This window comes from Desarmillaria tabescens (genome assembly GCF_030435595.1).
Source record: "Desarmillaria tabescens strain CCBAS 213 chromosome Unknown EV420scaffold_8, whole genome shotgun sequence".
In the NCBI taxonomy this organism is placed as follows: domain Eukaryota; kingdom Fungi; phylum Basidiomycota; class Agaricomycetes; order Agaricales; family Physalacriaceae; genus Desarmillaria; species Desarmillaria tabescens.
Window position 1 is genome coordinate 82,843 of NW_026848307.1, and position 27,598 is coordinate 110,440.

The following is a 27,598-nucleotide window of genomic DNA, read 5'->3' on the forward strand; positions in this document are numbered from 1 at the left end:
CTGTCTGATAAACTTGAAGACAGGCTGGAGACTCAGACTAGCTCTCCCTTCACGACTCCTCGCCAAACCCCGCTTGTATTGATCGTGTCTAACGACGAGCACAGCTATTCCAAGCACAGGACTTCCAAGTCGCGATGTTGAAAACTGTATTAATGTATGTAGTGGGACCGAGCTAAGCGGCATGGCTATAAAGCCGAGGATGCATGATCACCTCCTTATTCTTCAGACGGCAAGGAAGTCAATATAGTAAGGGACAAGGCTAGCGCCTTCCATGCTCAATATCGTATGGGTTCTGACGTCGATATCCTTGTCCGATTCAAGAGTCCAAAGATATACGATAATGGTTACGTGTCGTCAACCTCGTCTGTGGCGTAGAGTGGAAGTTCCCATGATTATCTCTCCCTTTGACATTTGACTGCAGCAATGTCTCGTTTCCGAATTCGGAGATTTGCTAGATTTCGAGCATCCAATAAATACTTCCAAATCCTTTGGGGTGACCGGGTTCCAGCACCTCCGAAGATCTAGATTATTAAATCGCTACAGTCTTTGGAATTCATCCAGATGATTTTTAACAGGCTGAGCCACCGAAACAGAAGCCAGGAGGAAGTCGACAGGCTCATAGATGGATAGAAAGACACCATACTAGTAGCCACTTGGACCCGAGACACTAAACCTTAGCAGGTCAGCACCATGATAAGGTCCAGCTGCGAATGAAACAGGATTCGCCGTCGTGAATCTGGCATACGGGATGACGCGCTTCCATGCCATAACACCCCCGGCCTCTACGTGTCGACGGAACCGTTGGCCTTCGGGGCGCTTCCGGATAGATCTTCCACGTCAATTATCGGGCCTTCGCAATACTGTAGAAAAATTAAAGGCGACGCTACCACTGAGACCCACCTGCTTTCCGAGGTCGAAATGAATGTGAAGGAAATACTTCTCGGACAGCAATAATGGGAGTTCTGCCACGCGGCGAAGGACAAAAGATGCTGTTCGCAGATGAATATCAGGCGAGATTTGAGTGTATCGACACTTGACGTGGGGCAGTTTCGAGTGTCCATCGACATCCTTGGTAAGGTCGAGTCAACATTAGACCTTTCCGACGGACATCAACTCACTAAATTCTGAGTCACTATTGCGCGTCAACTTGTTGACATTTGTATCAGCGTCAACGAAAAAAGCGTTAAGCCGGTTTGTATATCATCAGTTCTACCTTTCGATTTATGAACGAAAAGCAATATGTACATCTAAGGATTAGAGCTTGAGTACACGATTGGCACGGGAACCATACCTTCGCAGTTCGTATTACAGGCCTGAATAATGACAATTTCGCACCGTCGAGAGAAAATTAAGAGTTAGATGGATGATCGATGATCAGTAGGACAACTAGTAAAAATACAACTGCTGGTTTGAAAAATGCAAGCTCAAGCGCTGTCCGGATCTACCGGTCCGAAATGAGTCACATATGTGTGACGTGTCACAAAGACCTTCAAATTTCCTTATCTTCTTTGTTTTCTGCCATGACAAACGCCATGGGACGAACCAGTACGTTGTGTCTATTTCTCGATACCTCACTGTTGCAATGGGAAATGTATAGGATCAAAAAAACCGGTTGTCCCATTGAAATCGAGTGAGTAGTACATTACCAGAGTTCGACGTTCCTAATACATCTCAGAATTAAAGAAAGACCCGGGAGTTCCCCGTCTACCTGACCTCAAAGCCAAAAATGCAGCTAAACAGCTTCTCAATGGTGTAGGTTGCGAGAGTCTTTGGAGAATCCAGAACTGAGGATTATCTATCCAGCCAAAGCCACCGCCGCAACGACCAGACGATGACTCAATAATGGCCTCGGAACCGACATTATCATCACTAGCACGTCTTGCATCGGAAACAGCAGACAGTATACAAGATCCGTCGTCATCGACAAGCGGTGGAAAGACAAAGGAACAGATGCACAAGCATTACGTCCGTACATTGCACAAGGTCATCGACGAGAGCGACATAGTCATTCTCGTGTTGGACGCACGCGACCCAGAGGGATGCAGGAGCCGATTAGTGGAGGAGGAAGTACGGAGGCGCGAGAGCGAGGGTAAGAAGTTGGTCTTTGTTCTCAACAAAGTGGGTGCGTGGCCGTGTTCAATCAATTTTTGGGTTCCTTACTGGAGTACTGTACAGATCTTATTCCGAAAGATAATGCCCAACTTTGGCTTAAACATCTACGGCATTCTACACCCACGCTTCCTTTTCTGTCTCCCAGCTCGGCTCAGCATCAACGGACGAATATATCTTCTGGGACCGCACCTGCATTAATAAGACTCCTGAAGGCCTACAAGCCAAAAGCGAGCAGTGTTACCATCGGTGTTGTGGGCTACCCTAATGTCGGGAAGAGTAGTTTGATCAACAGCTTAAAACGAAGCAAGGTATCCACACTTCATCTCGTCTTTCCTCCTTTCGCCTAATGTATCTCATAGGCATGCGCCGTGGCCGCTCAACCGGGTCATACAAAGGAGCTCCAGTCAGTGCAGCTAGAGCGTGGCATGCGCATTGTTGACTCTCCCGGGGTTGTGTTTGACGAAGATGATCTGATAGACAAAGGGCAGAAGAAAGGAAGCGTACTCCTTAGGAATGTTGTCAAAGTGGAGGATGTCGACGATCCTGTCGCCGTTGGTATGACCTCATTGATAACCCCATCGCATCTATTAACTATAATTGCAGTGGAAGAAATCCTTTCGAGAACTCCAAAGGAAACTATACAGAGGATATACGATCTACCGGAATTTTCTCAGACTCTGGAATTTTTAACCATGCTAGCGCTCAAGAGCGGAAGGCTATTCAAGGTTAGTGCCCAATTCGGGGTATCCGCTGTCCCTGTGTGAACTCCTCTCCCAGGGCGGTACACCAGATCTTCTCGCTGCAGCTCGTCAAGTTTTAACCGACTGGAACCATCAAAAGATCCCGTACTTTACCATTCCTCCCACAATCCACCCCTCTTCAATACCATCCACCAGTAAGCTCACTCCTTCCCAGTGCCTATCGTTAGTATTTATTACCCATCTAGTTAATGCAACAACTATCGCACCCGGCGCCGAAAACGTTGGACAGGCACAGATTGTGAATGCATTCTCCAAACCCTTTGAGCTCGAAGGTCTGTTCGGCGCGGCCGACGCGGGTGCTTTTGGGGGTGATGTGAATATGGACCAAGACGATGACGCAGAAGAGATGTTCTGGGATGCTAACGAGTCATTCGATATGCAGACAGACGAAACGCCAGAAAGCCGGAGGCAATCACTCAAGCGACCGCGATCCCCGTCTCCTCAGCCCCCAACGCCTAACGCAATGCTTACGGACTCGGAGCGTGATAAGAACATACGCCAGCCGAAGCGGCAGCGCAAATCCAAGTTGGTTCCGTCGTATGACGACCCCCCGGATCAGCATGTGTTGCAGAGGATGGGGAAGAGCAATCCCCTGAACAGGAAGGTTCTCAAACGGGAAAGGAAGAGGGAGCGTAAGCTACAACGAATGAAAGACAGAGCAACTGCCGCTGAACGGGGAGGGGGCATGGAGATAGACGGTGAGGACCTCCAGTTTACGTTCATGGCGTGAAATGGCCGTCTTTCGTATGATTATTGTATTAGCTAGAGTTATGCGTGTACATATAACGATACTTAGTGTAGGTTATTCTATGTTTACACAATGGTGTGACTATTCAACCATCGCTCGTAATTGAAGGAGATAGGGAGTGGTTCTTTCCTTCCCTGTCCCTCATGATACTGTACGGAACCATATTCAACGTAACCAAAATACTCGCTGGATTCGTCATCGATATCCTGCAACTCTGTCACATCACCCGTGGCCATACGTACAGCTGCCGTGTACACCTCCAAATCTTTCCTCTCACTTCTCGTGCTCGGGGCATCAAGAAGTTCCTCATACTGATCAATATATCTACAATTACATCAACAAAGCACAATCAGGAAAGTGACAGATAGAACAGACCCTTGATATTCTGCCTCTTCTGTTTCTGATACGAAAGGCTCGAGCATTTGCTTCGCAATAGCCTCTGTTGACAACGAATGACGATCAAATTCGGGCTCGAAAGAAGCTTTCCGAGTCTCGGTCCTTGCGGTCGGCTTCCCATTTGGTTTCTTCGGGGCTGCGACGTTCTGTGATCCTATCCACTTCCTAACGCCTTGTACGACACTGCACGCACGATTATTAATGGATAACGATAAGGGTGAGAAAAGATAAGCAGACTCGCCTAGAGGGTCTATGACGTGAACTCGTCTCAAACGGACTGTGGTTCATGTCTTTCGCAGTCTTCCTAGCACGCCGTTTCAGATCAAATGACATATTCAGGCATCAAACATACCCTGGCAATTTCAATGTGCTGTTCATCGAGTACGCAAAGTGCTTCCCGAGAGATGTGAACAGTAAAGGTCGGTAATACTCGATCCAAAAGTCACCCTTCGTTTTCACAAATTCTCGTAGCTTCTTGTCACAGTCATCGATCACATAGGCAGGTTTGAGGTGCTCAGGGTTGAACCATTGCCTGTAGCCGCTCCGCACAGGACGGTGAGTGATGGCACGTTCACTCTGAACGCCCAGGAAGAGGCTGATAGCTGTTTGCTTATCAGCATCTGCTGGCACATCAGATGCTGGTATACATGAAACAAAGAAGCGCCCACCTAACAGGGAGTTGGTGTAGAATCGGCGGATATTCTCAATGATATCCCGGGAGTGACTGTTCCAGTGAGGCATACGTCGGTATGTTTCCACGCGATTCACAAGGGCGCTTCCAGTATACTGGAGTGCAATAGCTAAACCGGAAGTTAGTACGGCGGCAATACGATAAGTAATCATAACGCAGGACGAACTGTCGCCGTGATCGTGATACATTTCAGTCAGCATATTAACTGCATCAGAGTCAAATGCGAGATTCGGATTCTCTACAACCCCGAGAGCGTACAGCTGGTGCCCGAGAGCACGCTTCCCAAAGACAAACTGTGCAGCGTTAGTACGATCCAGGCAATCAACACAATTTGTTCGGCAGATCCCATTCTGTAAGGAGATGGTGCTTCGCCAAGTTCTTGAAAATCAGGTTAATTAACAGTTTCCGTGAACGGCGGTTGTTCTTACTCTGAATCGCTCTGCAAATAATGCGAATATGGCTCCGGTCCTGAATGGAAGAAACCTGTAACTTGAATAGACTCTTCCGCTATATCCTCCAAATAGCTTATGACATCCTGCGTCTTTCTGTGGCATTCCCGGTCAGAAACGCCAATGAAATGAAAGGGCTTGGAAGGGATACCGACTCTTTGTATGCTCTAGACATATCCCAGGGCCTATAAATCATTTGTTTATCCCTCGGAAGGAACTGATTCAGGTATCTGACACAAAGTGTGTATTCTTCCAGCAACTTGGACTCTCGAGGTACAGGTTCCCTTGTTTTAATGAGATTGAGAATCGTTATGGGTGCGCCATATCTTTTAAAAAGGTCATCAAAATGGCGAGATGCTGCGGTGTAAAAAGGGTCTACAACATTGACTAGGGACGCAGCATAATTAAGTTGAGGCACAATCGTGACAGGGAGAATAGAACGGCTTACTCTCAATGGGCGGCCTCGGTGTCATGCTGTTTGTTTCTTGTGTCCAATAGATAGGAATACTCCCACGATACTGCGTATCATGAGCAATGAGGCAGAGATAGATAGGAAAAACAGTACCTGTAGATAGCTGGTGTAGTTAGGGCTAGGACGGCGGCTACATTTGTCTCCTGACGAGTTCCTTGGGGCGGGGTAATAAAACGGCGTTGTGAGTGCCTCCGACACGATCTGCTCGGTTTCAACCTCATTTGCGACATTGCCCTGAGAGAGAGTAAGAGATAAGTGGTTTGTTTGACAGTGAGCTGTCCGACCTCATCGTTGACCCCGCGTTTGAGATAACGTGCCCCTGCGAAGTGGCGTGAACGCCTCGCGATCAACGTAATAAAAACGACGCGACCCAGAACGGTGAGTTCTATACGACAGCTCAGAAAGTTGACGTGCGGACACACAATACATCACGTACTAGCTTGGTCTACGTGTCCGTGGACCAGAGGCAGAAGCCAATGCGGACTCGCAGGGCCTCCCGAGTGCTCAAAAGGAGCAGCCATCATGTTGAAATTCCAGGCGTATCTGTCGTTAAATGCCCATTTCCCGTGAACAGAGCGGCTGGAGCCAGTGAGATTATGCTGCAATGACGAAGTCAGGTCATAGGTATAGCTGGGAAATAATTAATTTCTGTAGTGCCGACGCGACCAACAGCATACCTGAAATAGAAGTTCTTTGACATGTCGACTTGCTTGTAGATATTAATGAGTCGCTGCTCCTCCGCCGCCTTCTCAATCTTTTGGTTGAAACAAACAGGAATCATCTCGGTGTTTTCACAGTGATAGAGATAGTGGCCGCCAAGTAGGGCGACTACAGAGCGCTTTGTGATGATAACCATGTACCACCCTGCAGTGAAACGGACGAATCCTGGGTTTCATTGTAATCACAGTCAGTGAGCAGGACAATATCGCTCACCAGCGATCCCAAAGAACATCTTCGCCCTCCCAAGCCCTCCAGAACTCTTGTTTCCGTCGTCCAGCATCTTGAGCATGGCGCTCATCTGCTTTCCACTGTATTCTGCCTCATCCTCAATCAGGGAAAGTTCCTCCGGACTGGTACGGTCAATCTTGATAATCCGATGCCTCGAGTCAGCGGTATTGGAGGCAATAACAAAGAATCGCAGTCTGTTCTCGTACAAAATGTACTTGTTGAATGCTGCTGAGCGTTGTATTGCGGGTGCTGGGTCGCTCATGGTAGACGTCGGCCAGGTTTGGCAGATTAAAACCTTACAGAAAACGACGCTCACAGGCGCATTGATTCCGTGCTGGCAGTCGTGATGGAGCGAGCAGAGATGAACAGGACGGTGGAGCGTGCGTCGCGCTGCACCGTGACGGTGTGTGACCTGTGACGTCGCGGTCATCACATGTACATCGGCCCGCTCCGGGACGGAGTCTCCAGAGTGCAGGACTTGAAGAAAGACGTTTTACGAGTCGGTCACCATTCCATCATGATCTGCTACAAAGACTCTCAACAAACCCATCCATTGGAGTGCCAAGTGTCGCACATCACATCGCAGTCAACATTGGGATCTTCAGTTGTTGAACATCAGCAGCATCAGGCTAGGAAGTCACGACTCACAGTTACTTACCCGTTTCCTCGGATTTCTTTATTATGGCATGCTTTTATTAGTGTACACAGCAAGTAGACAAATAGGTAGATGAACAACAATGATGATGATGATGAAGGTCTGGATTGGTGACCCGCAACACGCCTCGTAGTGGGCGAAGACGCGGGGGTACAGTACTCTACTGCTATGTATGACTGTACCGCTACTCGTTGTAATACTAATCTACTTGTCAACTCTATGGTATGTAAAACTCTCGGGTAACATTGAACAACAATGACCCTTGCCTGTTTGCATCCTTCCCTGCTATATCCGGGTGAACAGCTGGAGAATTATCGCTCATCTCAACACTATCTAACCATCACTGTACGAACTTGATTAGCAGATTTCACAGTCATGATCAGAACTAGTACAGATAGAAATACTTCTTTGCGAGTGATCAGAATGATAAAGACGTATGTCTCTTGAATTGTACAAGTTCATTTTTCGTTTAGCTTACTGACATGAACTTCCGGGAACATTTTGGCAAAGACCGAAACATTTCGATTTAGCCCAGACATTCAAGCCCATCAATCTACCTAACAGTAAGTGTTTATAAAGCGAACACACCCACGCAAACCATAGGGAGAAAACGCCTTCCCGCCTAATAGTAATGGAATCAGCCGCAGAACAGAGAGCTAGGACTCTGCAAAGCAGGGCCGACAATAGTAAGAAGGATACTGCATCGAATGTCATGACATCCGAGAGAACACATCAACCGCTTGAAGATATCGTAGACTGCGAGGAGAACAAAACTTCACTGATGGGGTCGGCTAGTTGTATATCCAGCGCGGAAGGGCGACATCAATGAGACAGCCAGAGAATTCGGAGAACGGATGTCTCAGCAACTGCTCCATGCGTGGCGAGTGTACCGAGCTGTCTGGAGAATACGATAAACAATGAGCGAAGGTGTCAAACCCCATATGATTCAAAATGAGATGTCGAACATTGGAAATTGAATGGGACGAACGAAAGGAGCCAATGTTGAGCATAGTTGCCTTGTTCAGCGAGAAAATTGGACGTTGAGGGTTGGGAAGAAGCTGAAGGTGGGAGAGAAACATGCACTTTTCATCAGCTTGGTTCGGACACCAGTAATCCAAGATCAGATAGCGAATTCATGATAATATGCACTGTGAAGCTATCAGTCGGGAGCAGATGGTGTAGTGGTTACCTCTGCTTGCTCGATTGTACCTCGTTCCACACAGAAAATATTTATTTTCGCACTCGCGAGTTCGAGCCCCCCACCCCCCAGAAAGTAACACTCTAGACACTTTCCGGGTTCTACCACTTCCGATATCCGAATCACGTGAAACGCAGCCTCCCTTTCTAAAACATGATCAAGTCACGCACATTACCCCCTCTAAAATCACACGACAAATCTTATCTCTCCTTGCCATTCTGGGCATCGGTTCGAGGCCCTTCCAGTGATCTTTCGAATAAGACAGGGAAACGGAGTCGCGTGCCGCAAGGCTGCCGCCTGGTTGGGACCCAGGTGTAACAAAATGGAGTGGTGATCCAAGCACACCCCGGCCCGGCACATCGCCCCCGCATCAATTGATCACACTGTGTTGGTGATCTTGGCCGAGTAAGGCAGGTCTGGGAAAGAGAGACCGGAGAAGGACTGGGATTGATGGAGTTTGGTGGGAAGTAGGACTAGGCCATGAGAAGGGTCTGGTGAAGAAACGACGGTGACGGATAGATTGCGGCCATTTCTCGGCAGAGGTCAGGATTTCCCAAAGTGGGAAAAGGTGGCAGTGCCCGAGTTGCACCAAGTTATCGAGGGCGAGGGATAATTTCGTGCCATAACATAAGTGCACAGCTTGTTAAGCTGACTTAATCGATGACATCATACACACAGTAACACAAGTAGCTAAATTGGACCATACGCATGCGTAACCAATATACTTAGGATTTAAAAAAAAAAAAAAAGCTATCAGTCTGGCAAAACTCGACACGACTGTCGACTTCGTGACGATTATAATAGATTGAAACAATCGTAAAGAGGAGTCTGACTGGGAGGAAGAAAAGATGAACAGGCTTTAAGAGCGAAATCGGAGAGATGGTTGTCAAAGAGTTCCTCTAGTATACCTTGATGGATGGCCATAATGGATGTGTGATATTTAGCAAGACGGTCGACGAAGCACTGGTAAGAGTCAGAAATTCAAAATCAATGTCCGGGAGTCACCGGTACAGTGGGCTACTCCACGTGGAGGGAGGCGCGGCCCCGACACTTTTCCGAGACCTCTCGCACACGATGTCACGGCTCGTCTGCTCAATAACCTTGTATATTATTGGTCCTACAGCACATAATATGTACGTACAAATCTGCTCGAATTTTCTTTATGATCTTTCCTACGTCGGAGCGCTGAATTAGGACTATCCATTGATAGCGGCGGATGATTTTAGCTTTAACGTTTATGTCGGGGACCGAGCGTTTCCTGAATCTTAATTTCAGGGCTAGTGACTCCGGTGCCTTCTATTCTGGGGTGCTAAACGACGTCAACATTGGGAAATCGTCTACCCACTTACTGTATTCTAGGATCGCCGCGCATCACACAGGTGGTACCAAGAGACGGAGAAATTTCGAGGTCCGCAAGGTACTTTGAACTGAGAAGAAACATGGACCATAAGGCACAAGCAAATTTTTGACAGCCACAGCCATAGGGCCGACGCACCGTGGGTCCGCTTGTCCTTTTCTTCCAAGCAGGTAAAGATCATGCAAAGAGCACGCGGTTTTCACTAGCTAAGTAGCCGTGCTCGCTTGGACAAACGACAAACCATGTAACTCTTCCTTATGTGTGTCCTTTTCTTTTTTTTAGAGGGGCGCTCATGGAATTTAGTTGTTGCTGCCGCGCAGCTACGTAGCCGCCGGCTAATAAAAATAAAAGTTTCAGTGTGGTACACGCGTCCCTACGGCGCACGCAGCAAGTGGCACTGTTTACGAGTCGAAGGTATACGCAATGAGCGGCATTTAGAACTGGTCGTTGCTCTTATACCACAGGAAATTGGAAAACTAGACATCTGCCCTGACAATGAACCGCCTTGGCATCTTCATGAACGCCATCCATACACACCCTCGAAGCGCAATACTCCTTGGTGTTATCGGGCTTTCCGTTCCCTGGCTCGTCGAAGACTACCATCGATGGCTTAGGCTCGGGAAAGCCGCCCTACCGTACAACCCCATAGGCTGGTTACTCGCCGTCTCGCTCAAACCTTTCGGCCGCGAAACGCTTTCCACCATCGAATACTCCCAGGACCCGAACAATGCCGCCTGGCTCGACCCCGCCTCGATCCCTGAGCGCCGGGGCTCGAGACCCTTTACGGGATGGCACTTTGCACCCCACAGACAATTGGATCGGATCCCCGACGATCTTACCCGCAAGGTTAGTACTTAACTTGTCAGGGTCACCGGTTATTTCTTAATTTTAAATTCACACCTCCGTCGATTAGAAACTCGAAGCGGTATTCGCGAAGCACGCGGAGGCTAACCAGGGGGTGGTGGAAATTTACACGTCGCGTCACGAGAGATTAGGCGATGGTATGCATCTGCGTTCCTCTGTCCCTGCGCCACACGGTCCGGCGTTGCAAGCACAGCTTGAGATGGGACACATTCATCCCCAAGATTCTTCTATGCATTTCATGCTGTCGCCTAGAGATTGCAAACTCGGTGAGTACATACCGTCTGAAATAAGGTGGCGCTTTTTCTAACTGCTATACTCCCGATCAGTAATCGAACAGGGCTGGGGAGAGAGACATCCTCTTAGTGGAGTATGCCAATGGATTCCAATGCCAAAGGAGTATCTGTTAATCTATGCACCGCGAAATGATGAAGAGCTCGCTGTTATTGAACGTATAATGATTGCAAGCATCGGATACATGTCGAATAGTCAAAACGTGATTTAAAAGTCTATGTATCGTGGTTATTTAATTTATATCATCAAGTAATACTCTAATCAAGCTGCCAATGCCAACAGATGTCCGTGTCACGGACCAAATACACGTGCGTATAAATTAGACTAGGGGATATTAACACCGTTCCCACATTTTGACAGAGTCACTAAATGGAAAGAATGTTCTGTTCAGCAGGGGCAGACAATGAACATGTGAAAAAAGGCACGTACATCACAAAGGCGCGCTGTTCCACATCCTCCGGCCAGGTCGCATACCAGGTGTCCTTCTTGTTGTAAAAGTCCCTCATCGCAGCTGATCCATCAATCAGTTCATGTAAATCATTTATCCAACCAGGCCCATCACTCACTCGAAGACCCATCTAGCCACGGCTTGTCGCCATAGCCGTCTTCGAACCATCCATTTGTTCCGCCAATAGCAACATTCAATATGAGATAGAACCCTATCAAACACACAGGGTCAGGGGCTGCGCCGAGCATGTCAAAAGAAGCTTACTTTGATCAAACGGTGCTGATGTGGATCCATTGACCCACGGGTTCTGTAGCGCGATGGTCTCTGAGCCATTCGTGGTAGTCGACGGGAATTCTCCGAGGTCCCAGAAGGATTCTTTTATGCTCATTTGGAACATGTGATGCAAGCGAGTGTCGACGTAAATCCGCCTAGAGGGGGAAGTCAGGGACGCTGATAGTTGAATAAGAACTCGAACGTACATGAACTTATCGGTCCACTCTATGGAATACGTGTGGAAATCATCGGCGTAGCTTCCTCGCCGGAGAGTCCACCATCCGTACGTCTTGGCCACAGCATTGTACCAAGAGACAGGTCCCCAGTTGAGTGAACCACGAACATAGTTGGATCCCCTAGTAGGCGACATTAATGAATGCAGCAAGGAAAGAACGAGGAAAAGTTCATACTGTCTAGGATATGAAATCCCGTTTCCTCGAGATTCCATGATATCAATTTCACCTGTAATGATCACGGATGAGACGTAAAATAGAGTGAAGCGCAGCAAGTTATTCACCGCTTAGAGGCCAGTCGCCGTACGTATTATCGACGGGAAGCATCCAAATAGCAGGCCACATCTGCACCAGCGGTCAGTAAATAGAGAGGTACAGAGCAGGAAGCGGGCGGAGGTACGAACCCAGTCCCTAGGAAGCCAATCAGTTTTCGAAGCAGCACGAAGAAAAAGATAACTTACCCAGTTGGAATCTTAGCCCTAACCTCGACCTTTCCATACCGGATGTTAGCGCTGCTCCTCGTGCTTATTCTTGCACTTTGAATAGGATTGATGATCTGTCCTGTTGTAAAGTTGCTCACAGCAGAACAGGCAGCGTAGTAGGATTCGGCATCAAAGTCCTCATCGCTACCAATTGTGGTGGTACCTGTGTTGACCGACGAGGAGGAATCGGTGTAAGACTGTCCGCGAGTAATGTTGTACGTGCAATCGGTAATATTATAAACGTGCCCATTGAGTATTGCATCCCTGCCGATACTGTCTTCGGTCAGTGTGGGGAGAATATACAAACGGTTGTTCTGAACGAATGAATTATTGAGAGAAGAAGTCGTCATTTCAAATTGGCCGTTGCTAAAGGATGCGAACGTCGCGATTTAGAAGTGCCGCAGGACCATACTATATTAGAAATGCTTACCCGAAGCCACTCATGTCAACCTCTCGGAAGAAGACACCATTGTCACCAAAGACGTCATTTCCGCTTGAGAAATCTTCGTCAAGGATCGAGCACAAGTTGCCGGTCAGGACGGGAAGAGCTTTCCAGTCAAAGTAGATCTTGAGGCCGCTGGCGACAATTCCAAGGAAGGCTACGCCATAGGTTACGAAGTATGAAATGGTAGCACGTCTATCCTTGTTCACCACCCATGGTTTCTCCGGGGCGTTTTCGGGGGTGAGCATCGTCGACTTGGGACGTTCCCTGGCTACCTTGGTGACGGGGGGAGTGTTGTACAAAGTGAGAGGCCGTGTAGGGGGTGAAGTAAAAGCTTCCCGCGAACGAAGATAGCTTGCCCTCTGAGATTCAGCCGTCTGAGGGTGACTACCTAGGGACGAGGAGGTACGGCGCAAATCAGCCATGCTAGTGGCGAGCGACGTAATGCCGCTTCTCGGCGCAGTTTCCGGGAACGGGTACTGGGTCGGGAGAAATGCCGGGGTTTGCATAGGCGACTCTGTTGGCGTACTGAAGCTAAGTACGCTGGCTGGCGGTGAGAAGGGGTTTTTCGCCGTCGACTGGCCGAAGCTATTGGTACGAGGCGTCTGGGGGGGTGAGTCCATAGCTCCGTGACCGTTGCTGGTCGAGCGGTGAGGAGTCGGCACCTCAGGGAACGTGTCGTTTTCCTCGCCATCAGACTCGATGATAAAATGTGCATGGGCACGAGGCACAGACATTTCGTCGTTAGATCCCACGATGGGTGAAGATGAGGATGGTGCTGAAGGAGGCATCGTCGGTATCGTGCGAGGCAGAGAACCGAGACTTCAACTGCCTATTAAGAATTACGATTCGCTATAAAACCACGGGTTAGCGGATGCCTAGGTCCGCATCAAGGGGTTCTATCCGAACTTTTCCAGCCAGGTCGTGTCATCATCAACTCCGATGAGCATGTTGATGATCTCGTTCCTCGAAGGGACCGATCTCGCTTGTGTACGTATACCCACGCCCTGTCAAAGCAGCTTCGAAGACGTCGGTATATATGGTGTAACGCCGTCATCAGCTTGAATTAGATGGCGATGACTCTTTTATGAGCAACACTCACACGCAAAGTTCGTACCCCGTCGGTCTGTGGAGATCATTGATTTGACGAAGATACTTTCTCAACAGCCAATGGCAATTCCCGGAGAATTGAGTCGCAAGGTCACCGTGGTGCAAATCCGGCCACGCCTGCCCGACATAAGGGCTCGGAGATATCGTTGCCCCAACACGGATATGTAGATCAGTTAGCTTGATGCTAATTTGTGATTCAAGGAGATAAGGCCCGCTCGTCGCTACAGCCAAAAAGCTATTGTGTCAAGCCGAATTCTCGACTATACCGTCCAGGTATACCGAGAAGTCGCTCTACTGCCAACCCGAAACACGACTAGTCACGGTCGTTCAAAAAGCACGTATAACAAAATTCTACGTCTCGGGCCGCTGATGTCGGAGCCAAGCGGACATTGCATTATTAGTGTGCGGCGTAGTATGTCACCGACAAGTAGATGATAAGTCGCCAAAGAATAAGCTATCTACAATGAAAAGGACCAAGTGTCGGCGTCTTGTCAGCAAGCGATGACTGCTGCGCTCTTGCCCTGGTACGGACCTGTCATCGAAAATTATGGATTCCTGGGCATCGCCCTGACACAGGTCAGAATCCAGGTGCACCGAGACATCAATCTTTAATGAAGTGAACAACGGATCGCACCCATGTGGAACACATGGGAAGAAACGTCGGAAAGAAAATTACATCCTATCCTCCGAGGCCTGATAACTCTCATACAGGGCATCAACGCAGGGAAAAAAACAAGGACAATGAAAAAAGTTAAGCACCTTATTCCGGAAGCATATGGCGGTGGACGGCTTCCTACCCCATTTGTACAAGGCGCGCATAGGGGCACTGAAAACTTTCAAAAGGAGAACTAAACTCAGTCTGAGTGAATTGAAGAGATAGGAATTTGTAGCCGCGGTAACCTCATGGGAATTAGTGACAATGGTAGAGACAGATAAGGACCCGATAGCAAGCCTCGTGTCAAGAATAGTTGAGAATCTGTTGGTTGCAACCCGAGCAAGTAAAATCAACACAGTCCAACGGCAGATTGATTCGATGGCGAAGTTTCTGTAGAATTTCCCACTATTGAAGGGAAATTAGATGGATACAGAGTACCTATTCATCAGAACGATGACGCTAGTGAGTTAAGTCATACCTGCTTGGGAATCAAAGAGAAGACCGAGAGGAGATTGGGGGTTGTCACGCAGATCCTGGAATCAACAGAGGAACGTCAATACAGATATAGAATCCAATTCAAGAGAAACGAACGTTGTGACACTCGTGTACAAAGAATCTTAGGCAGGGGTGCCGGGAAGCGCGCCATGAAGGTAGGCACCGGGCCTGTTGCCTGTTAATGATTGACAGAACGAATGGGAAGGCGCTACTCAAAAAGTAGCGTTCGAAGAGAAATGTTCTGAAAAGATAAGGCCTTAATGAGCTGAGTTTAGTGGAGAAGAGATAACGCGTTCCGGGAGCGCGGATACACCATCGGGAAGGATTTCACTTACACATATGCGCTGTATACGGATAGAATGATGCGTTAGGGTTGCATATCAGTGGCCCAACCTGATTTCTAGACCAAGTAGAGCCGCTTCTGTGTTATCATTGTATATCGACGGCGGAATCGAAAGACCTGCGTGTCCGCAATAGCGGCGACAACACAAGTTGATCAAGCTCGACGAGTACGGCATCCGGTCGAGGGATACGCATCGATCATGATCAGAGTGGCGCCAGATTGAATAAACGTGAACTGTTGCACATATTTAGCTAGCCAAGGGTATGAGGGGCTGTTACGGAAGTATCAGGATGATACAGATAGGAAGATATGTATCGTCTGGGATACATAGATTGTATGAATACGATAAACAGGTTGCCGTACGCAGTCAGTCAGTGCCGCCGACGGTCGCTTAGCCTCGGTTGAGTCTCGAGGAAGACCGTATTTGGCCGCACTGAGCACAGCCATATGACTCTGGGTGTCGGTTGAGTGAACGGTTAAGTGCGTCGTGGCGATCGTGTGATCGTGCGATCACCCCATTTTGGAAACTACAAACAAGTCCAAACCACCGAAAATTTGTTTTTTCTCCATTCTCCACTTTTTTCTTGTCATTTCTTCCAGATCCTTTCTCCAGGCTCAAAGGTTGTGCGGAGCGCCCAGAGCCTGTAGATGTTCGGCTCCTGATACGGAGCGAGGATTTAGTGGACATGAAGGCCTCATTGTAGCCACCGTTCGCAGTTCGATAATCGAGTGCTCGACGATAATGATTCTCGACATGGTGCTAGACAGTGTCGTGTTTGAATTTGAAGACCCTAAGTAGTATTGAAGTGTTACACTGTGACAGACTTCTTTGACGCAAGAGGGCTGAGTGTTGGCAGAAATGTTGCGACCGCTCTCTTTCCACTTTTTTCCCATGGTGGGATGGGCCGGTGGATTCGATCAGGATGGCGAGGTACATTTGTGCATGCGGTCGTACTGGTACCTGGCTTTTTTTGTACCGAATGATGCTTGTGGATCGGCCTGTCACCACTTTGCCTGTCACTGCGATGGCCTCTTCCGTCTTCTCAGCCGTAATCGCGGTCGGTGGACTATCCCTGCACTGCTCCAAACCTGATCGGCTTTTAAAGACTTCGTCCCTTCGCGGAATCGATTCTTGAGTTGCTGCTCCTCCGGCTTTTACTCTACTCACTTTCTTTTACATTCCCCCCCCAACGTCTTGGGTATCATGGACTACGATAACTATGATGCCGTCCTTCATTATGTTTGGGGTCGTGTAAGTTATTACATATCCCTGACTATCCCCCCGTTATCCTTACTTTCGTGCTAACCTTAACTTTTTTTCTAGACTCAAGGAGACGCTTGGTTCAAGCCCTCAGAAGAAAATGTGGCAGCCGGAGTCTGTCTCCGTGTCGCGCCTGGCCAATTCCGCGTGTTTCCGTACGAAAACCGCTTTCTGGCGCCATTCGAGGCAGCCGTCCGTATCCTCAACCCCCTCGTCGCTGTCAAAGTCAGGAGCGCCGCCGTAAATGCTGCCTTGTCCACCGTGTACGTCCTGGAATGATTATCTGTTCTCTTGGCTCACATGTCGCATTAGGGCCGAAGATGCTGTGTGCATGTACCTCGATTCAGACACGCGAATTCAAGTGCTCGATACAATGAGCCATCTTGTCCGTGCGGACAAGGAACAGTGCGGTGCCTTTCTGGTGTGTTGTACCCTCGCCCTTGAATCAACTGACATCTAACGATTCAATTTCAGCGTGATGAGCGTGTATTAGTCGTATGGTCCGACGATCTCGACAATATCATTCCCCTGTGTTCAGATTTCGAAGAGAAATTGATGAAGCTCGTCTGGCGGTCCCGTGGAACTATTGCCTCGTCCATTACAGGAACATCTGCTGCCCCATCGACTACTGCATCCGACGATAATCTCAACGCCGATAACAAGGCCGCAGAAGCCGCTGCCGTGGCCTCGGAAGCTGTTGCCGTCGCTGTTCTTCAAGAGCGCGAAAAGCAACCAGGACAGAAAACGTCGACTGGGTTCTGGAGCTGGAAGTTGTCTGGCAAGTCAAAGGCAGCAAAACATTCGGATCCGGAGAAAGCTTCTGGCAAGTCTGCTCGGCCTATTCAACTCTATGGACCTTTCTATGGAGGTCTCGGTGCAGGATTGTCTCTTTGTGAGTTATCCGTACCTTTTTAATTTAATTTTGGTCGTTCCTGACATAATTGGGATTAGACTTTATTGGAAGCGGTATTTCGACGATGATTTCCGAGGCCCGGCTTGACTCTGACTACACAAGATTCGCGTTGGTTGCTACAACACCGTTTCTCATTTGTGTGTCGCTGGTCAGTGGCTTTTTTTCATTACTCCAATTCAGTACTTATTTTTTTTCTCATTTAGTTCTTCGCCCTTCAAGTCATTACGAACCTTTCTATGGTGTAAGTAATCTTGGCCTATTATTAATCAATCTCTCAAGTGACCTTTTCTCAGCTTTGGCCCCGTCGCGCAATACCATGAAAACTCTCGCTATTACTCTGCAGTGGTACCCGAACCTAACCCGGAGCTAGACGCGAAGCTTCCTCACGTAACTGTTGAGATGCCTGTCTACAAAGAAAGTCTCGAAGAGACCATGTGAGCCACTAGAACTCTTGTCTTTGATTTAGTCTTCTGATCCGGCCTGTCTATCATAGCGCTCCGTCGGTAATGTCCCTAAAGAAGGCGATGCAGACGTACGCCCGACAGGGTGGCACCTCCGCCATCTTTATTCACGATGATGGTATTCAGCTTATTAACGAAGCGGAGAGGCAGAAGCGAATAGCGTTCTATGCCAACCACAACATTGGCTGGGTCGGTCGTCCTGGACACTCGAACGAACCCGATGGCTACAAGCGGGCAGGTCGTTTCAAGAAGGCTTCGAACATGAACTACGGATTAGCTCTGTCCCTTAAGCTAGAGGAGAAGCTCCTTGAACTCGAGGCCTCGGAAAAGGCTGGGGCCATCTCAGACGATTTGGATGAATGTTTGGAGGACAAGGCACTCAAGCTTGCGATCGAGGACGTCTACGAAGCCAATGGTAGGAAGTGGAAGCCTTGGGCATCTAACGGCAAATCGCTTAGAATGGGCGATGTCATTTTGATCGTGGACTCTGATACTATTGTTCCCGAGGTACGTGCGGCGCTCGTTTGGGGTGTCGACAATGCTAATTCTTTCTCCTCTAGGATTGCTTCAGAGATGCCGCACGCGAGTTGGCTGAGTGTCCCGAGGTCGCCATCATCCAGCACGAGTCAGGTGAGCGAGAGTGATATCTCCGAAGTCGGGCCGGTCTTTGACGAAGTTTCTCCATTCTCTCCATAGACGTTATGCAAGTCGCACACCATTACTTCGAGAATGGCATCACACACTTCACGCGCCGAGTGAATAGATGTATTTCCATGGCTTGCGCAAACGGCGAAGTGGCCCCGTTTGTGGGACACAACGCCTTCTTGAGGTGGTCTGCGATCCAAGATGCGGCTTTCGTAGACCCAGATGATGGCGTCAAGAAGATTTGGTCGGAAAGCAACGTCTCCGAAGACTTTGACATGGCACTTCGACTCCAGGTACGCCCGGACCCGTTGTCTGGTTTTTTCTATTGTTGGTTCGCGAACTGACTGAGATCACACAGTTGAAAGGATACATCATTCGATGGGCGACATACTCGGAGAACGGTTTCAAAGAGGGTGTATCGCTTACCGTCGATGATGAGCTCAATCGCTGGCAGAAATATTCCTATGGTGCGTGCCTTGATTCTGTTTCCCGATGTCCGGATTGTTTCATTCATTCATGCCTTCACTTCTTTGTTCTGACAGGCTGCAACGAACTGTTGTTTAACCCGTTATCTACCTGGTGGCGACTTGGACCTATCACGAAGCAGTTGCGAACTTTCATCTGGTCGGCTGCGCCGGTCCATTACAAGATCAGTATGATGGCGTATATGTTTTCCTACTATGGAATTGCAGCGTCGGCCATGTTGTCGGTGCTCAACTATCTCCTCCTTGGCTGGGCTCTCGACGTCGATGGATACTACATGCACAGTTTCGAAATTTGGTTGGCTTGTACTGTTGTTTTCCCAGGAGCCGGAAATCTTGGGTATACGTTGTTGGAATACCGTCTCGGGAAGAGGAGCATCTTGTCCTCCTTCCTCGAAAATATCACCTGGATACCCTTCTTGTAAGCGCGCCCCTTCTAACCTCTTTGTTCCTGGCTGAGATTTTGTGTCATGTAGCTTTTTCTTCTTCGGAGGTCTCAGCATCCACCTTTCTGTTGCACTACTCGCTCATATGTTCTCGTATAATATTACGTGGGGGGCCACTGCTAAGGTTAGTCATCTTCAATTTCTTTGTATGACCGAATCGTGATTGACGGCGACCACAGGAAGTCGAAAGATCCAACTTCTTCCTCGAGGTCCCCAAGATCTGGAAGCGTTACTGGCCCGTTATACTTCTGTGTATCATTGGTATCGCTGCGATGATCGTCCTGTCTCTGTCGTTTATTCCAGAAGGATGGCGTATCCCGGGGACTTCTTGGGCTGTTATCTTCCCTCTTGCGTGAGTGCTCCGGTCTGACATTCATGGTTAAGATCCGTTGTTCATGACATTCATTCTAGCATTGTAATTTCAGGGCATTTGCTATTCCCTGTGAGTACTTCCATTGAGCCGGACGTCGCTACACCGTACTGATCTAGGCCCTCATAGGTCGTTCTCAACCCGTGGCTCATGATTTTCTCATACTGAAATACTCCCTCCCCCAAATGGCGAGTCAGCGACAACATCCTGCAAATTATATTACTATTGGTTAGACGATTTTGGACTTCCTGTGTCGATAGACTTATTCTCATCCTTTATCTATAATCTCAAGTGTACAGTAGTACATATAGTAGACTCCGGTATCTTCTGTTGTGCGCTCATTTATAGCTTGCCTTCTTTTTCTTCCCTCTCTCGCGCACATACCGCATATTCTACAATTTTATTTGAAGATCCAGGAGCATAACGTGGACACTGGTACACACAAATGATTTTTTAGATGCCTTCTGTTTTCACGATCATTATATTATGTAAATGCAATGGGCATATTTTGTGAAAACACTTTGACATGAATTCGGGAAGTTCGGTGCGACAACAATCCTAACTCATTCGGGCGTTCGATGATCACGCCACCCGAAGGGCAGTTTGGCGTCATGAAGGCGAAGCAACACTGATAGGCACTCAGATCAAGCATTCGATGATGCATACTGAGCGCCCTCTGCAGATTCGCTACAGCAAGCCGCCGCAGGAGATGTACCGGTAATGAGTCGCTTCGTATTCTTGCTTCTGCGTACCTTTCTTCTCATCTTCCTCCTTCGCCCCCACCTTCAACCGCCTCCGCCGCATAATAAATCGGTTTTGAGCGCCCAGACGCGACGTTCGGGTTCATCAAATGGTATTCATAGCTTACTTTTCGTCGGGATACCTGGTAGATCCGAGTACAATGATGATGTAGAACGCAGATCTGATAGAAAGGGTATAGCCACTTGGGGATCCTCGTGGCGACAAAGGAACCGGCCTTGGTCTCCTTTTATTTTACTATTCTAATTTCTATGGCAAAAAAAAAATGGCTTAGGATGGTTTTAACGAAGCCCCCTTCCCAAGATCTGGAGCGACGTCGCATAAAGGAACAAAGTCAATATGACAAGGTACGCTTCTGCGGAGATCGCACTGTCTCATTGCAAGCATCCTACTTAGCCACACCTATCCGCTGCTTCGAAGCGTACTGGGGCTGATTCCAAGCTCCCGAATCCTTGTTTCACCTGTTTATTGTGTCGCTCTAGACATGTGGCGGGTCTTGTAGAGGCTTCGACGATTAGTCGCAATGAGATCTCAGGTAGCGTGTTCGAAAAACGTAATATTATTTGGCGATTTTGCACTCCGTGGAGGCCGACAATGATTTTTCGCGTCACAGAAGAGTCTTCACCAACTGCATAAGGTCAAATAACCTGCCAACTGCACAAAGAAGGGGGGGCAAAACATGTACCTTTTCTCCTCGATGCATCTATCTCCTTGTCACTCTTCAAGACTTATCTGATCCATGTAAATATAACCACCTGCTTCTTGTTCCTGCAAGATGCCTCGTTGGATTAACCCTTCTCTCGCCAGCGATGGGCAGCGGACATGAGGGCCACAACCACCAGTTCAGTATGACGGCATGGAATTCTCGTTCGCGCCGGAGATGAATTATTGCCTGAGAATTCCTCGTATCGCCAAGCAAAGAAAGGTGACCCGTCCATTACGGTTTTCCATAACATTCCGATGTCGTCTCTTCAGCCTGGAACGTTCATCCAAGGACCTACATTCGTCGTCGTGCGCGGGGATCGTCGGCATCACCGCCAATAGAACGCCCCATTGATATCTCTCGGATAACCGGACATTCTCAGCCACCGCCGACATCGTTTACGTTGAACAAGGACCGCCTTTCTGGCGTTCTCATTTCACAGCGCCTCAGTGCACGTCTTCGAGGGTCTGCGAGCTATTCGCTTGGGTTTCCATCAATAGTCCGGGACCCGCGACAAGGAGAAGAAGGACGTATGTGTGTCCAGTGAGATAGACGTACAAATTACACCCATATCGTGTCAGTATGAGACTGATTGTCACAATACATCTCGCCACAAATTCGATTTAGTAGACAATACCCCACTCATCTTCCTCATCAGATTCACTAGGAAGGCGATCAAAATAAGATACAGCCACAGAATTCACGTTTACCTGTCTCCAAAGTCTTTACTGAAAGACAGAGCTCCCTTCTGGACGAGGCGAGGCATGGACTCTCTGATGACATTCTCCGTCACATCTAATATCTCTGATATTTCTCCAAGAGGGGAATCCTCGCCTCCAATTAAACAGATCGCTAATCTCCGTAGTGGATGACCTTCATCTCCCAAAACTGAATCGAGGTTTGCCCAAGCCTCTCTACCCGCGGCGGAACAGCACTGGGTACTCTTGTCATCAAGATACAGCTGAATTCTCAGAGACTCCAAGCGGGTCGGAACGTTACGCGACGGTCTGAGTGCGTTTGTCCACCACTCCAGGATAGGAAGCGGATTGACTTCTAATATATCTGGGAAATCTCCTAGGTCCATGGATATCGCACGTAGGTGAGATACAGGAAGATCAAAGGGGGGAGGGGTGCGGCCATCGACGCATGCCTGCATGAATAAGGCTGAAACACGGACTAGCTTATCGTTATCACGATTAAGGTCTACGATTCTCTTCAGAAGCGAAGGATTCTCTACGCTTAAATGGTCATAAGGATCACCGTCGAATTGCATGTGTATGGCGAGATGCTCAAGCCCGTCGATGCGGACGGGTGGTGTAGGCCAGGCCAGAATCGTGTTCAGTAGTCGTCGGGAACCGGGTGTACATGTAATGATCAGGTTTCGGAGGGAAGATACGGGAGAGGGATCATCATCGTCCTCATGAAGAGAGGTGTCAGACTGGCCACCCGTAAAGATAAGATTGCCACATATCGACAACGTATGGAGCTGACGACAGCCGCGAAGAAACGAACAAAACTCCTGGATGTCATCAACCGCTATATCGTCAAGGACTAGGAGCTTTAGTCGGTATGAGCAAAGCTTAACTTCCTTTGAAAGATTATGGAATGACATGTTCTGCAGTGATAGAGTCCCAAGGTTAACTAAGCCTTTCACGATGGACGTTAAAAGATCGTCTTCGGTGATAATCCAACCGGAAAAATCCTGCAGGTATAGGCGTTTTACGCAAAAGGATATTTCTGGGGATTCTGAGCATATAGCGTAGAATCCTCGGATGTCGGCTGCGTTATCGAAGGCAACGCCAGAGAATATTCGCCTACGCGACGGGGAAAGGAAGGAGCGGCAGGTAAGAGAACAGGCCAGCAGAGAAGAAAAATCTTCTTCGAGCTCATCGATGATCATGTTCGTCAGCTCCTGGGGTAGGGGGAAGCCTGACGAGGCAGATAGTAAAGCCATGAAATTTTATCTATACGTAAAGGATTTCACTTTATGGATCACTGGAGTCAATTCAATAACTTACCAGCGTTCCAGCAGAACCTCTATACAGATTATCTGATTTTTTACTGACTCCGACTCCACGATAAGATTCGCGTTGCTTCTTTGGCGTTTTTGAGGCGCAAGTTGAATTCGCAAAGGCATTGCCCAAGCAGGTGTCACTGTGACATATATCACGCGATGTTAGTGATGTTACGCTCTCAGTCACGAACTAAATGGAGGCCACTAAATGGGCTTGTTTCCATTTTTCTTTCTTTACATTCTTTCTTCTTATCCTTACCACTTGCGCAACGATGGCGCTGATCTTACTTTGCCTTGCAGTAAAAACTGATGCATATGGGTTTTGGGCACGCATTTTTTTCCTTCTACGATGGGTGACGACGGCGAGTGCTTCGTGTGAATGGCCTCATGGACCAGTTCTTCCAGAATCACCGAAAGACATCTGTACGTTCAGTAGTATCCTTTGGTGGCATGCAATGGGTGATTTGTACTTGTACGTAAACTCATTCAACTCCATGGTTTTAATACAATGTATCGTAGAATTGGTGGTCTGCCTGACGTGACTGTAAGGCCAAATTGGACTCGAAGCATTCCGGATCAATTCTGTGCTAGTACCTTGGTAAAGAATCTGCAGTTACACGAGTTGAACTGCTTGGGGCCATGGCCGGTGCTCGAAGTCCCGAAAGACGACTCTATCTTGGGGTTGGCAGATGAGATGTATGAAGGAAATCGCTTTCTCTGTCCACGACTTCTTTGATGGTGTCAAGAACACTGGTTCGTTGTGAAAGTCCTTGTCCTCTATAGACACTCATAATCCACAGAGAAGAAAGCAGACTGACCCTCGGAACCAGCACCGACGAAACAATGACACAACTATCCCAATCGAATCTACCGCAGAAGAGATCGTGAAGCGCCAGGACAGGCATCTTCTGCCAACGGGTCATACAGGCTTATTTTTTGCGTTAACAGACCGCTGATGATGAAAGCAGAAAATGTTATCAAGGACGAAGAGACAGACGCTCGGAGGTGATCAGAATTGGTTTCTGTCGCATTTCGTGTCTAACTTGGACGATAGTTCTCGTCAAGATGATATGACAAGCGACCCGACTCGTAGAAGGAAAAGAAGGACGCCGACATAGTCTACCAACAGGTATGTTTCCACAGTTATACTCTCTGACATAAATTTGACGAGAACAGTGTTCAGGGCAATGATCCCCACAAAAGTGAACAGACTTTTTGGTGCTATGTTTAATGTCTAAATTTGATGATAATCTCCGTTGAGAGTGAATCTGAGTGATAATGCTCCGTTGGCGACACAGCGTCGAAGATTCTAACTTAGAATAGAGGGCTGGAGACATGTCCAATCTGGCAACGGGTAGTAAGGTTTCCTTTCAACTGTCTCCTGAGCGGGATCTGACGATAACTGCAGAAAATGACATCAATGGAGCAAACGTCCCCTAAAGGTGAGGGTCTTTTTCTGTCTGTTTCATTGCTAACTGCCATTATAGTTAACATCGATGGTACCCGTAGTGTGACGGGTAATGAAGGTCAGTAACATGATACTACGTCTTTGGCATCTAAAGATCAACATTTTAGTCCTGTAAAACTACGGACTATGAAGCAATTCAAAAAAACTTGACAAACGCGTCCCCGTAGAATACTTCCCTGACATACTTCTGGTCAACGACCCTTCCGGCGCCACTATAAGCAGTATTCCACTGCCTAGGCATCAGCCGCGTAGGCCACCTGTACGGTATAAACGTGTGTGACCGAAGCCGAAGCGTAATCGCGAACTGGCTACGCTCTTTAACAATGTCTTCCATTGCTGTTCAGCGCTTTATCGGACACCGATAAAGAAGGAGAGAAAGCACTTTAGGTGAATTGCTACACTCAATCTTTCGGATGCACTGCCTCATCAAGACCAGTCATTTTCTGGTAGCCGAAGGCTGGGTTCCGACTTCCGACGCCTCTAACGACACAGACGGGTGACCCACGCATTTTTGTAGCTGCAGTTGGCATTTCCCCATTATGAAGATCGGGAATTACTTGAGAATGAGGGACAGACTCTGATCTACGACGCGCTACCCGAACATCTGCAAGAGAGCTACTGCAATTTGATAGATACGGCGGACCACACTGTTCCCGTGGATGCTTGCGTGCCCAAGTCTTTAGTTATTATCTACTAGTGTGGAAGGCGGAAGAAGCGAAGCGGAAGCGAAACACACTGAGGAGGATCAAGGAACATGTGGATGGAAGACGGGCACTAGAGACGAGGTGAGAAGATAAGAAGAGGGGCGTAGATGAGGCGGTAGAGACTGGCGAAGCTGTCGATGCAGACGCGAAATCAGCGGAAGAAGAAGAGGGCGGCCACAGTGGCGAGGATGATGGTGGTGACTTCTACGACTATGACTACGGGGCAAGGAAGTTCTCTTCCCCATCTTCTGCTAGATGAGTGTAGGACGCCTATCGAACCGGAACCGTTCTCGGAAGACAAGAGGTATTCTTGCTTTTCATTCTGTTGTTGCTTCTATACCGTGCTGATGGCGCATCTTCAGATCCGAATGCTTCTCGCTAATGCTCCGCCTTCTCCATGCGGACTTTGTGCAGAGCTCGCTTTACACGCGCAACATTCTGCGACAGCTAGGTCCTCTCGACATACGACCATCGGAGCGTTCGCTGGAGAGGCCAAGTTTTTAGGATTATTGATTTTAGAGAGGGGAGTGTTTGGGCCGTGGTATGCTGAAAAGAACCTTACGGTAGTTGGAGGAAGACACGGACCACCGACTATTTCGACGAGAGAAGAAATGACCGAGCCCAGGTCGTGGAGAAATTGGTAGAGGCTAGGTAATTTAGGGAGGAGGCGGTTGGTTGGCACGATGAAAATATCAGATATGAAGTGCGAAAAGCTGTAAGAAAGCTATGGTTTGTAAAGTGTGCTTGTATTGCAAGCCGCTAAATTGAAGCCACGAAAACATCTAGAGAAGACACTGGCCTCACGGTGAATCTCGACGTGTTCAAGTATATCTGAACATTAGTTTTGTACAAAATAGATGTGTACTTAATGCACCTTTCGAGATCCAGAGAACAGCGGAGGAAGTGGTAAGCCCAAATCCTGGGGAAAGCACCATTCCATGCATCTTAATTCTACGTCCAATTTTGAACATTTCCAAACCACCGTTGCAAGTAACTCATTCCTCGTTTAGACACCGAAAGGGTGACCTTCGTATTTGCTGTAGCATGATACATAAAGCATAACGAAATAAAGAAGTGAACAGACGAGTTCATGGAAAGGAAAACAGTGGGACAACAAGAATCAAAACGAAGCCAAAAGAGAAACACAAGGTGAAAGAAATTGAATATATCTGTCCGAAATCTAGGCACAGTAGATGAAACTGGAGATGGAGAAGGGAACAGAAATTGCGCCAAAGCGTCACGAGAAAGCAAACAAATCAGGGAAGAGTACGAGTAAGAGGAGACATTGTCAAGTGAAGCGCACCGGCAGTCGCCCGAGCCCGAGCTGCTCGTTAAAGGCGGCTGCACTGTGACTTGCCGACGTGGGCCTTGAAGCGAACTTTGAATGGTTTTCGGAGACGGCTGCACAGGGAAGCTGGAATCGATACCTAACCCTAGTCCAATCGGCATCATAGCTTAAGGAGGAGACATCGTCGAAGCACGGAAAGATTGATTGACATCCTTGAATCTTGTAGGAGACAAGTTCGGCGTCCGTGAGGAAGAATCTATCGATTTTGGTGATCTCGGCGCGGAGTTCGGGAAGGATGATACGTTTCGAATAGCGTTGGTCGAAGACGCGGAGCAGGACCTGATTGACGGGTGGTGTGATTAGGAAGATTTTGGTAAAGTAGCCGGGATTGCAGAGAAATAGTTGAAGCATGGATCTGATTGAATCTTAGCGGCGAGCCAAGGACTTCGCCTGACAATCGCATTGAGGAGTACGACACTTAGAGTTCCGACGTCATTGCTACTCGTCGAATACTTGGTTAGAGATTGAGAATCTTCACCGAGGCATTCAACGTGAAAAATGCGATTGAGTGGGCGAAAGAATTAATCAAGAAGGACACTCACTAGGACGTTTGTACGCTAGGGTGCCTTTCCTGCGACACTTATAGTTGTCTTCACATGAA

The 27,598-nt window shown here is 48.2% G+C and overlaps 7 protein-coding genes across 7 annotated transcripts; 4 read left to right on the forward strand and 3 right to left on the reverse strand.

The window, feature by feature from the left end:
* Window positions 1–1,520: 1,520 nt before the first annotated feature.
* Window positions 1,521–3,603, forward strand: EV420DRAFT_1627869 (P-loop containing nucleoside triphosphate hydrolase protein; the record flags this gene model as incomplete). The annotated part of the gene is made up of 8 exons (XM_060476049.1): window positions 1,521–1,545; window positions 1,676–1,752; window positions 1,804–2,122; window positions 2,176–2,420; window positions 2,472–2,667; window positions 2,716–2,837; window positions 2,890–3,007; window positions 3,059–3,603. 8 exons carry the CDS (start codon window positions 1,521–1,523, stop codon window positions 3,601–3,603), a joined length of 1,647 nt encoding a protein of 548 aa, XP_060334314.1.
* An 83-nt stretch (window positions 3,604–3,686) lies between these two features.
* On the reverse strand, window positions 3,687–6,839 carry EV420DRAFT_1265279 (SAC family polyphosphoinositide phosphatase; the record flags this gene model as incomplete). Its single annotated transcript, XM_060467260.1, has 14 exons — window positions 3,687–3,945; window positions 3,997–4,178; window positions 4,255–4,321; window positions 4,370–4,640; window positions 4,686–4,817; window positions 4,875–5,086; window positions 5,137–5,253; window positions 5,313–5,544; window positions 5,606–5,675; window positions 5,723–5,863; window positions 5,914–6,014; window positions 6,066–6,259; window positions 6,307–6,514; window positions 6,563–6,839. 14 exons carry the CDS (start codon window positions 6,837–6,839, stop codon window positions 3,687–3,689), a joined length of 2,463 nt encoding a protein of 820 aa, XP_060334315.1.
* A 3,464-nt stretch (window positions 6,840–10,303) lies between these two features.
* EV420DRAFT_1264969 (uncharacterized protein) lies at window positions 10,304–11,153 on the forward strand (the record flags this gene model as incomplete). The annotated part of the gene is made up of 3 exons (XM_060467252.1): window positions 10,304–10,633; window positions 10,701–10,917; window positions 10,978–11,153. The coding sequence occupies 3 exons, from the start codon at window positions 10,304–10,306 to the stop codon at window positions 11,151–11,153; spliced, it is 723 nt and encodes a 240-aa protein (XP_060334316.1).
* A 123-nt stretch (window positions 11,154–11,276) lies between these two features.
* Window positions 11,277–13,611, reverse strand: EV420DRAFT_1638947 (GH16 beta-1,3-glucan recognition protein; the record flags this gene model as incomplete). Its single annotated transcript, XM_060476901.1, has 10 exons — window positions 11,277–11,307; window positions 11,372–11,453; window positions 11,509–11,601; window positions 11,655–11,818; window positions 11,870–12,019; window positions 12,074–12,125; window positions 12,181–12,241; window positions 12,301–12,307; window positions 12,358–12,744; window positions 12,809–13,611. The coding sequence occupies 10 exons, from the start codon at window positions 13,609–13,611 to the stop codon at window positions 11,277–11,279; spliced, it is 1,830 nt and encodes a 609-aa protein (XP_060334317.1).
* A 2,751-nt stretch (window positions 13,612–16,362) lies between these two features.
* EV420DRAFT_1521290 (glycosyl transferase family group 2-domain-containing protein) lies at window positions 16,363–20,524 on the forward strand. Its single transcript, XM_060472211.1, has 16 exons — window positions 16,363–16,675; window positions 16,748–16,947; window positions 16,997–17,105; window positions 17,159–17,576; window positions 17,636–17,745; window positions 17,801–17,838; window positions 17,891–18,031; window positions 18,091–18,565; window positions 18,619–18,688; window positions 18,755–18,996; window positions 19,062–19,170; window positions 19,246–19,606; window positions 19,662–19,755; window positions 19,811–19,983; window positions 20,043–20,073; window positions 20,131–20,524. Exons 1-16 carry the CDS (start codon window positions 16,628–16,630, stop codon window positions 20,167–20,169), a joined length of 2,658 nt encoding a protein of 885 aa, XP_060334318.1. The 5' UTR covers window positions 16,363–16,627; the 3' UTR covers window positions 20,170–20,524.
* Window positions 20,525–21,895: 1,371 nt separating this feature from the next.
* Window positions 21,896–23,613, reverse strand: EV420DRAFT_1141726 (uncharacterized protein). Its single transcript, XM_060466030.1, has 4 exons — window positions 23,482–23,613; window positions 22,174–23,427; window positions 22,022–22,113; window positions 21,896–21,937 (listed from the first exon to the last, which is right to left on the reverse strand). The coding sequence occupies exons 2-3, from the start codon at window positions 23,415–23,417 to the stop codon at window positions 22,059–22,061; spliced, it is 1,299 nt and encodes a 432-aa protein (XP_060334319.1). The 5' UTR covers window positions 23,418–23,427; window positions 23,482–23,613; the 3' UTR covers window positions 21,896–21,937; window positions 22,022–22,058.
* A 1,199-nt stretch (window positions 23,614–24,812) lies between these two features.
* On the forward strand, window positions 24,813–27,481 carry EV420DRAFT_1745448 (uncharacterized protein; the record flags this gene model as incomplete). The annotated part of the gene is made up of 11 exons (XM_060480131.1): window positions 24,813–24,839; window positions 24,886–24,919; window positions 24,965–25,003; window positions 25,113–25,217; window positions 25,651–25,730; window positions 26,012–26,190; window positions 26,217–26,300; window positions 26,507–26,555; window positions 26,843–26,921; window positions 27,164–27,290; window positions 27,368–27,481. 11 exons carry the CDS (start codon window positions 24,813–24,815, stop codon window positions 27,417–27,419), a joined length of 855 nt encoding a protein of 284 aa, XP_060334320.1. The 3' UTR covers window positions 27,420–27,481.
* Window positions 27,482–27,598: the final 117 nt, after the last annotated feature.

Coding starts and splice junctions, on each gene's coding strand:
- EV420DRAFT_1521290 (XM_060472211.1), top strand. CDS start 16,628: ATGGACTACGATAACTATGATGCCGTCCTTCATTATGTTTGGGGTCGT. Junction 18,997..19,061: donor ACATGGCACTTCGACTCCAG/GTACGCCCGGAC, acceptor GAGATCACACAG/TTGAAAGGATACATCATTCG. Junction 19,984..20,042: donor GCTGTTATCTTCCCTCTTGC/GTGAGTGCTCCG, acceptor CATTCATTCTAG/CATTGTAATTTCAGGGCATT.
- EV420DRAFT_1141726 (XM_060466030.1), bottom strand. CDS start 23,417: ATGGCTTTACTATCTGCCTCGTCAGGCTTCCCCCTACCCCAGGAGCTG. Junction 22,114..22,173: donor AGTAAAGACTTTGGAGACAG/GTAAACGTGAAT, acceptor GAATCTGATGAG/GAAGATGAGTGGGGTATTGT.